The 9,743-nt window shown below is 44.1% G+C and overlaps 1 protein-coding gene across 1 annotated transcript in view; it reads left to right on the top strand.

Moving 5' to 3' along the window:
• The window catches only part of ENOPH1 (enolase-phosphatase 1), a 36,674-nt gene extending 28,375 nt beyond the window's left edge, over positions 1–8,299 (top strand). Inside the window, exons 4-6 of the mRNA XM_088836420.1 lie at positions 840–972; positions 3,475–3,598; positions 7,016–8,299. Coding sequence (XP_088692546.1) covers positions 840–972; positions 3,475–3,598; positions 7,016–7,155 — 397 coding nt within the window. The 3' untranslated portion in view covers positions 7,156–8,299. The remainder of the gene's footprint in view (positions 1–839; positions 973–3,474; positions 3,599–7,015) is intronic.
• The last annotated feature ends 1,444 nt before the right edge of the window (positions 8,300–9,743 follow it).

The following is a 9,743-nucleotide window of genomic DNA, read 5'->3' on the forward strand; positions in this document are numbered from 1 at the left end:
TCGTCGATCCCTTTCCTTCGGTTTGTGTAATATACTGAGTTGTGTTTCATCCAGCAGAAGACTTCTCTGACTTTGTCCAGGTAATCCTTTATAACAGACTGGTTCCACCTCCCAAGTCTCTTGTGCTTCTCTTTTCACCCATTTCCTGTGATGGTCCCTCCCTGAACAGAATGCGTCGTAGAACTGGTGAACGAGTTAGCGTCGGGACCCAGACAGCCAGACACGACACCTTGCTGATTAGCGAATGTGAGATGGTACATGTCTCTTAACTGATTTGTTCCATGATTGTTTTCTGTAGAGTAAAACTTGAGGTTTTCTTAGTTCTCAAGAAATGTAGTTCTGTTTTCTAGATAATCAAAGATGAATAGCTTTGAGCCCCCCAATTTTTTTTTTTTAGTTGTTTGAGTACAGATCTTTCTAAAAGCATTTCTGTGCTTTCTTAAGGCACACTGGATATAACCTTTTCTAGTCATGAACTAATCAAAGATTACACAGCAGTACAGCAATACAGTATTACTGTTTTTTGCTTTTTTGAATTCCTTAGGACTTCAAACGCTTGCTTTCTTATTTTATCTCTCTGTCCATAATCACTTTTTACTGTCTTTAGGGTGGCTGTGTGTCAAAAACTCTTGCCCCTCCACGGAAACTGCTTCTAGTCTGTGGCCGTGGCGCTCTGGGGACATGCTCATGGCATCTGCAGCAGCTCACAGCCGCGTGGAGGTGCTTTCCCTGGTGTCCATTTGTACACAAATAGAGAAGCTCGTGGCAGCTGTGTGACTGGTTTCCATCTGGCTGGAATAACCTTTTCCTGCATTTCACCTCCGTGCTTTTCCCTCTAGGTTCTTTGAAGACGTGGTTCCGGCCATCAGGAAGTGGCGAGAGGCTGGAATGAAGGTGTATATCTATTCTTCGGGGAGCGTGGAGGCACAGAAATTATTATTTGGGCATTCTACAGAGGGAGATATTCTTGAGGTAGGTTGGCCAATTACTTTGTTTTTTGGACACCGTCAAACCATAAAATAGTGACAGAGTGCTACAGTTATAAATTAAGTCAGAATTCAGGTAACTGCCTTTACATATGCTGTGTGAGTTGGAAAAAGTGGAAAAAATGGGGAGTACATTATGGAAGGGTGAACTGTAGCCATGGTCCCAGACTTTGCTCCACTTTGTAAGAACTTCTCACACTTAGCTGCCTATAAGGAACCTGGGAAGTTTATTAAGGATGTAGATCCCTGGGCCCCGCTTCGTAGCACATCTTGACTCAGAAGGTTTGGGGTGAGGGTCGTGCGTGTGCATTAAAATATCCACCCAGGTGATTCTGGTGACACTAGTGTTGAAACTAGCTGCATGTATCTCCATGTGTATATAGAGCTACCTGTCTTGTCTATGTATCTATCCATCCACATACACATTTATTTATCACAGCTAAATAAGACCTGAGTTAGCTTACAAACCAGCTATCTTGTCAGCATTAGACAATTGTCAGCCCAAAGGAAGGGAAACTGATGGCTTCTTATGGTTGTTGAAGGTGTCAGGTAAGCTGTACGGTAGTGGCACGTAACTTTGTGGTGGTGGTGTAGTCGCTAAGTTGTGTCCAGCTCTGGCGACCCCATGTGGGGTAGCCCGTCAGACTCCTCTGTCCATGGGATTTCCAGGAAAGAAATACTGGAGTGGGTTGCCATTTCCTTCTCCAGGGGATCTTCCTGACCCTGGGTCTCAGAAAAGGGCACACAGACTTCTTGAGTGCCTGAGAGGACATGGCGGTTTCATTTGTTTCCGGTACTTTGGAGACAGATTTTATTTTAGCAGAATCCTCATTCTTCTCGAAGAGAACTGGCCATGTTATTTAACAAAATAACTTAAGGCCATCTATGTACACACCTCATGCGACGAGTTGACTCACTGGAAAAGACTCTGATGCTGGGAAAGGTTGGGGGCGGGAGGAGAAGGGGACGACAGAGAATGAGATGGCTGGATGGTATCACCGACTCGATGGACATGAGTTTGAGTGAACTCCGGGAGTTGGTGATGGACAGGGAGGCCTGGCGTGCTGTGATTCATGGGGTCGCAGAGAGTCGGACACGACTGAGCGACTGAGCTGAACTGATGTACACTTTTTATACCTGAGAAGGGTCTAGCTAGCTTTTCTGTCCCACTGTCCCTGTGCCCCCTGGTGGACAGGATGGTCATTGGAAAAGGGAAAGAAATGCTAACTACTGAATACAGGCCAATCTTAATGTTACACAAGAGTTTATTCAGCTATTTTTTTTTTAATAAATATTTATTGACCCTTTACCATATACAGAGAAAGGTTTGGCTTTGGAGATTGTCACAGTCTCATTTTACTTTCCTTCTTTTCATCTTAGTTCTAAACCAGATATTAAATAAAATAATTTCATTGATAAAACCCTTTCATTGTTTGGTAACTATTCTCCTCTGAATACAGATTTAAGCTTCTTTTCTGCTATCTCTGATAAAACAATCAGGTGATAGGAGACAGGACATGATAATTACCTGCTAGGTTCAGTAATGAATACTTTATTCTCCACTTGCTCATTGTGAGACAGACTTGAGAAAGAAAATATGCAAAACCATTCTTAATTTTAAAAATCATAATATTAATATACCTTAATTTCTTTGAGTGATTGTTTTTAGTTTGAGTTTTTTTAGTTAGGCTTATTTTTAGTTTGTGAAAAGTTCTGAAAATATTCACGAGATAACATTATATAATGTGTATGTGTGCTCAGTCGTATCCAACTCTTTGTAACCCCATGGACTGTAGTCCACCAGGCTTTTCTGTCCATGGGATTTCCCAGGTAAGAATGCTGGAGCAAGTTGCCATTTCCTCCTCCAGGGGATCTTTCTGACCCAGGGATCGAACCTGCAGCTCCTGCATTGGCAGGTGGATTCTTTACCAGGGAGCCACCTGGGAAGCCCACCACTATTACTGCTCAAAAATGCTAGATAAAATACTGGGTTGGATAGAATTTCAAAATGTTTTATTTAGAAAATCAAAGTTTCTTGGAAGTAAGATAACAGCTTACTAATGAGGCAGGTTAGAGAAATCCGTTCATGCTGGCTTCAGATGACAGTGTGGAGAACCTTTGCATCAGGTGAAACCCAGTCCATAAGTTGTTTGAGTGCATACAGTATTGTAGTGGTAGAAAGTAGGGCATATATATGTAAAAGACTGGATATAAAATTGAAAATGAAAGAAAGCCAAAAAGATTACAGAATGATCTTACATACATTGAGTCAGTAGTTTTCTTCTTCCAGATGTTTACTTCTGTAAAACCTTACTTTATTTTTCATAGCCTCCACAAAGTTCTCTATGAAGCAGACCTACAGGGAATATTTCTTGAGTGGATGCAGTGACTGTGACTGTTGAGTATTTCAGAGAAAAGGGATGAGAACAGAGGGGGCTGGGTTGCACATGTGCTCATAGCATCCTTCTTTCCCCTCCTGTGTGTTCAGCTCGTGGATGGTCACTTTGATACCAGGATTGGACACAAAGTGGAGAGTGAGAGTTACCGAAAGATCGCCAGCAGCATCGGCTGTTCAACCAACAACATCTTGTTTCTGACAGATGTTTCCCGAGGTGAGTAATCTGACTTCTTGCATTGTACACTCCGGGTTGGGAGCTGAGCCTGGCACTGGAAACACTTTGCCTTCATAAAGAAGGTTTCCATGGGGAGCCATGAGAAATGAGACAGGTTTCTGAAGGAAACAGTGCACATGGATGCTTACAGACAAAACTTGCCCAGTGGTGATCTTGGAAAGAGATCTAATGCTAAACGGTCATTAACCAGTGTCAAGTCCCACGTGAACAGTGATGACTCAGCTTGGTTGAGAATCTGGGTTGCTGGTCAAGAGGACTGTGCTTGAGGCAGGGGTGCTTGGGAACTGTGCTTGGAAACTCGGGGTGCATGGAAGGCAGTGCCTCTGCTGTTGAGTGAATGCATCTGAGGAGGGGAGTGTGGAGCATCTTTTTCTGGGAGGTGACAGTCCTTTCACAGAGGTGGGAACATAGAAGAGACAGCTCTGCCCCATTTACTTTTAGTACTTAAAGTGAAACTTTGTTAGTCGCTCAGTCGTGTCCAACTCTTTGCGACCCCCATGGACTGTAGCCTGCCAGGCTCCTCTCTGTCCATGGGGGTTCTTCAGGCAAGAATATTGGAGTGGGTTGCCATTCCCTTCTCCAGAGGATTTTCCCGACCCACGGATCAAAACCAGATCTCTTGCATTGCAGGCAGATTTTTCACCATCTGAGCCATGAGGGAAGCCTGTCACCCTTTAATTAATGCATTCTGTTGCTCTGTTTTCCACAGGTTGAGAAACTGCTGGGGATTCTTATTACACCAGATCTGAATTCCAGAAACTCTGTTTCAGATTCTTGCCCTGTTTTGCCCCATCTCTCTGACCACAGACCTGTGTCCCGTCTCCCTTCTTCCACTGTTTGCACGTGTATCTTATGTCTGCTGGCAGTGCCCCCTCTCTTGCCAGTTTTCCTTCCTTGAGATTTCCTCACACTCTGTGCAGAGGAGTCATTTGTTAAATTGCGGGTCCTAATTCAGTAGTTGCATGTTGAGGACCTGAGTCATTGCGTTTTTAACAAGCTTCCAGGTGATTGCCACACCACTGGTCCAGGGGCCTCGCAGAGCAGCAGTACTCTAGAGCAGGAGTTGACAGTAGTGTTCTGTAAAGGGCCAGACAGTGAGTATTTTAGGCTTTGTAGGCTATGCAGCCACTCAGTTCTGATCTTCGAAGTGCAGAAGCAGCCATAGACAGTACAGAAGTGAGTGGGCCTGGCTGTTTCCAGTAAAACTGTTTATAATAACAAGCAGTAGGACATCATTTGCTGACCTTCGTTCTAGAGCATAGACCATAGAGACTGACACACAATTTCAAACTGTAGCTCTCTCACTGGCTAGCTCTCAGTGGCTAGCTCTTTTCGTATCTGTAGACTGGGGATGGTAATATAATGCTAATTACCTAAGAGTTGTTGGAATGATTTAGATGGGAATGGAAGCTCCATGAAGACAAGACCTTCATTTTGTTCCTGTTTCTGGTCCTAGCATAGTACTGGCACATAGTAACTGCTAATTTAATATAAGGTGTTAGCTATTATCTTTCAGATAGAATCAAAAGGAGGAGGGGATTGTAACCCAAGACATGTGGGAGATATCCCCCGCAATATGTAGCTTACTTGGTTTCATTTGACTAGTCCTGTTTTTTTTGTTTGTTTCTTTGTTTGGATTTTGTTGCTTCTCTAGTTGTGGCGAGTGGGGCTACTCTAATTACGGTGCACGGGCTTCTCACTGTAGAGGCTTCTCATTGCAGAGCACCGGCTGTAGAGTGTACGGGCTCAGTAGTTGTGGCATACGGGTTTAGTTGCCCTGTGCCATGTGGAATCTTCCTGGATCAGGGAGAAAATCCATGTCCCCTGCATTGACAGGCAGATTTTTTACCACTGGACCATCAGGGAAGTTCTGACTAGTCCTGTTTTTATTTCTACCCATCCATGCTTTGGGCTTTCCTGGTGGGTCAGATGGTAAAGAAGCCGCCTGCAATGTGGGAGACCTGGGTTCAGTCCCTGGTTTGGGAAGATCCCCTGGAGGAGGGCATGGCGACCCACTGCAGTATTCTTGCCTGGAGAATCCCCATGGACAAAGGAACCTGGCGGGCTGTGGGGTTGGAAAGAGTCGGATGTGACTGAGTGACTAAACACATCCATGCACTCCCTGATCTTAAAGCACTCATAGTCCAATGAGAAGAGACAACAGGTAATAACGTGTCAGGTCATATTATCCTGTGCATGCTTAGTCGCTTCAGTCATGTCCGACTTTTTGTGACCCTATGGACTGCAGCCCTCCAGACTCCTCTGTCCATCGGATTCTCCAGGCAAGAATATTGGAGTGAGTTGCCATTTCCTCCTCCAGGGGATCTTTCCAACCCAGGGATCGGACCCACATCTTTAATGTCTCCTGCATTGGCAGGTGGGTTCTTTACCACTTGCACCACTTGGGATGTCCCTCATATTGTCCTGATGGAACTAAATACAAGGAGCACCTTGGATACTCAATACAGATGGTGGTGACTCTAGAAGATAGAATACTTGAGCTGAATTTTGAAGAGTAGGAATCCGCCAGGCAAGAATGGTGGGCAGTCTAGCCAAGGGATATGACATCTTTGGACTCCAGGTATAAGTAGGTATTTTAGCCTGCTTAGATCCTGGGGTTCCATTTGTCCCATATCTGTTTAATTGGAATTATTCCTTACAGCCTGTCCTCTGGGAAACAGCTCAGGTCTCTGGAGGACTGATGGGAGGGAATGGAAGAAAACTGTCGGCAGGACATGGTCTGTCTTTGTGCGTTCACAAGCACTTAATAAAACTCAGAAGTCTAGGATACACCGTCCTCCTACTCGTCAGTACAGTTACGTATTTGAAAAAAATGTTTTATAGAAAAATTTAAAAACTATTTGAAACAATAATTCCACCCCCATGTGCCTTTTTTTTTTTTTTTTTTAAGATTATTTAGTAATTTGACTGTGTTGGGACTTAGTTGCAGCATGTGGGATCTAGTTCCCTGGCCAGGGATCAAGCCCTGGCCCCCTGCATTGGGAGCTCGGAGGCACTGGAGTCACTGGACCACCAGGGAAGTCCCCATGTACCTGTTTTTTAGCTTCAGCATTACAGAATTTGGACCAGATTTCTTTCTTTTTTTAAGATTCTTTTTTTGAGACTAATTTTTTTTTTTTTTTTTAAGTGTTTGTTGAATTTCTTACTATATTGCTTCAGTTTTATTGTGTTGGTTTGTTTGGCCACAAGGCACGTGGGATCTTGGCTTCCTGACCAAGGATCGAACCCCCTCCATTGGAAGGCAAAGTCTTAACCCCTGGACCATCAGGGAAGTCCGAGACTTGTTTCTTGCATTCCCACCTCCCTGTGATTACTTCAAAGCAAATCCCAAGCATCCTATTCTGCAGTTTCTGACACATATTTTGCTTCTCGCAGAGGCCAGCGCTGCAGAGGAGGCAGCCGTGCATGTCGCTGTGGTGGTGAGGCCGGGCAACGCGGGGTTAACTGATGATGAGAAGAGCCACTTCAGCCTCATCGCGTCCTTCAGTGACCTGTGCCTGCCCTCCTCAACCTAGAGGAGGGGCCTGAGGAACCGGACTGTCTGCACAGCGCCGTCCCTGTCGTCTAGTTTTGCTCTAATGGTAAAAGGCATTTGCTTAAAAAATACAGATAAATACACACGGAAGGTTTGTTAAGTGTGTATATGTTCAGATTTCCTTTCACAAGCACGTAAGTGGAGAAAAGAATGTCAGTTCAGTGAAAAGGAAACTTATTTTAAAGATGCTCTATATGTAGAAATTGTGTGAGACCACAGTTCTAACCCTTATGGAGGGCGACTTCTAGTTGAGAGAAGAAATTATGACTGAACAGGTCAAATGTGTTCATGTTTATCAAGTCATGGATCAAAATAGGTTGGTTTGAGTGGTTTCTCAGAAGCCTTGTTATTTTGAAACTAGAAGTATTTCAAAGACATTCCTAATAATAATCTACTTCCCCTTTTAAATTGTGAGTTTAAGATTACAACAACCTAATTTGGAACTATATTAATCTCTCTATTTACGAATGACAAAGCTGTTTGTTTCTGCTCCAGAAGAGAGCAGAGTTGGGAAAGAAAATGCATGTGAGTCTTGATTAACCAAGTGTTGATTACTTAAGAAACTTGCTGATGATTGTGGCGCCCACAGCGAGCAGTTGCCTTACCAGTGGAAAAGATGCACTATTGTAATAGGTAAAATAGAGACGTGCCTCCGAAGGTTTAACCAGACAGCCTGGATCCTGCGCGCTGTTACAGAGTTCAGAGAAGCCCAGCTCACTACTTCGTAGCACAGTTTGAGAACATATGTTAATTCCTGTTTACTATTAAAAAATAAATGGTTTACTGAAATTTGTCCAAAAGACCTAGAACCCTGATATCTAATATGAAATGGATGTAAGAAATGTAAATTTTATAACAGCGTTATTTGTCCTGGTTCAGCCTAATAGGATGTCATGTCAGTTTCATGAGATTAATAAAAGCATTTTCTTCTTCACTCAGTTTTATGGAAGCTTGCTTACTGCCAGAAGCAGAAAAGTAGCTGAAGAGAAATTGGATAAATAAGAATTTTAGTTTGGCTGTTGCCTTAATTTTGAGTGTGTGTTTGTGATATGGGTGTTTATGCGTGTATGCATTTTAATGGAATGCCAGTAGAAAATCATTGACTGTTATTTGAGTTATATATATATATATATGTAACCTTAGTAGTTATTATTTCATTTGGATAATAAACATTCAAGATATAAGTGGATTTATTAAGATTTTTGAGAATCTTATGTTTGAGGTATATAAGATAATGCTTGAAGGAGGCAATTGTTCTCCTAATTAATCAAGAAAAATGAATGAATCCTGGAATAATAATTTTAGTAGCCTTGCAAATAGGAGAAGACAGGGAACATAAAGATTTTTTGTTGATAGTTTCTGTGTTATAGTAGCTAATTAAGAAATCTAAGGACTGTGAAGATATTATTGTTCAGTCGCTCAGTCCGACTCTGCTACCCGCTGAACTACAGCACGCCAGGCTTCCCTGTCCCTCACCGCCTCCCGGACTATGCTCACACTCGTGTCCATTGAATCAGTGGTGCCACCCAACTATCTCATCCTCTGTCGTCCCCTTCTCCTCTTGCCTTCAGTCTTTCTCAGCATCGGGGTCTTTGCAAGATACGTGAAGATATAGCAGAGTAGTAAAAGGGAAATGAATATAAGTAAATCTTAGAAATGGGAGTAATTTGTAAGTGTTAGTAAAGCCACAAATGGTAATTAAAGGATGAACTTCATACAGATCCTGAAAACGCTTATGAGAAGACAAAAGAAAGGGGATCTCTTAATGATAGTAGAGGAACAGCTGGAAAAGTAAGGAAGGAATGAGAGAAAATTATACGCCAGGGACTAGATTAGGAGGAGATGAAAGGAGAATGCTCAGTTTCCAGCCAGTGGAGGACTGAGCTAGAGAGCACCTTAGTCCCTCTGGGCTGCTGTCACAAAGTCAGAGACCAGGTCTCCTCGAAACAGCAGAACTTTATGTTTCACAGTCTGAAGGCTGGGAAGTCCAAGGCCAGGGAGCTGTGAATTCGTCTTCTGGGGAGAGCCTGGGTCTTGCTCTGGTGGGCGGGGTCATCTCGGTAAATCTTTAATCCAGTTTTCTGCTGAGGGGTGGGGCTGTGCGCCCTCCACGTAGCTGGGCCTGAGGCTGCCCAGTGCTGGAGTCTGCAGTCTGTGGTCGAGCTGCCATATGATGCCTCTGTGGTAGAGCTTGGTCTTCCCTTGTGGCTCAGCTGGTAAAGAATCTGCCAGCAATGGGGGAGACCTGGGTTTGATCCCTGGCCCGGGTTTTTGACTTGGAGAAGGGACAGGTTACCCACTCCAGTATTCTGGCCTGGAGAAGTCCATAGGGTCGCAAAGAGTGGGACACGACTGAGCGACTTTGACTTTTCTTTCATGGTGGGGCTAATGGCAACCTCTTCCAAGAGGACTTAAGCCAACACACTGCCTCCAGGACGGCAGCTGCCAGTGCCCCTGTCCCCGCAGCAGGCCACAGTTGACCCACGCCTCCACAGGAGGCTCCTGGACACTCATAGGCAGGTCCGCCCCAGTCTCTTGCGGGGTCACGACTCCTTTCCTTTGGGTCCC

Source organism: Moschus berezovskii, chromosome 5 (genome assembly GCF_049115385.1).
Source record: "Moschus berezovskii isolate FMDL1 chromosome 5, NW_MosBer_1.0, whole genome shotgun sequence".
Classification (NCBI taxonomy): Eukaryota; Metazoa; Chordata; class Mammalia; order Artiodactyla; family Moschidae; genus Moschus; species Moschus berezovskii.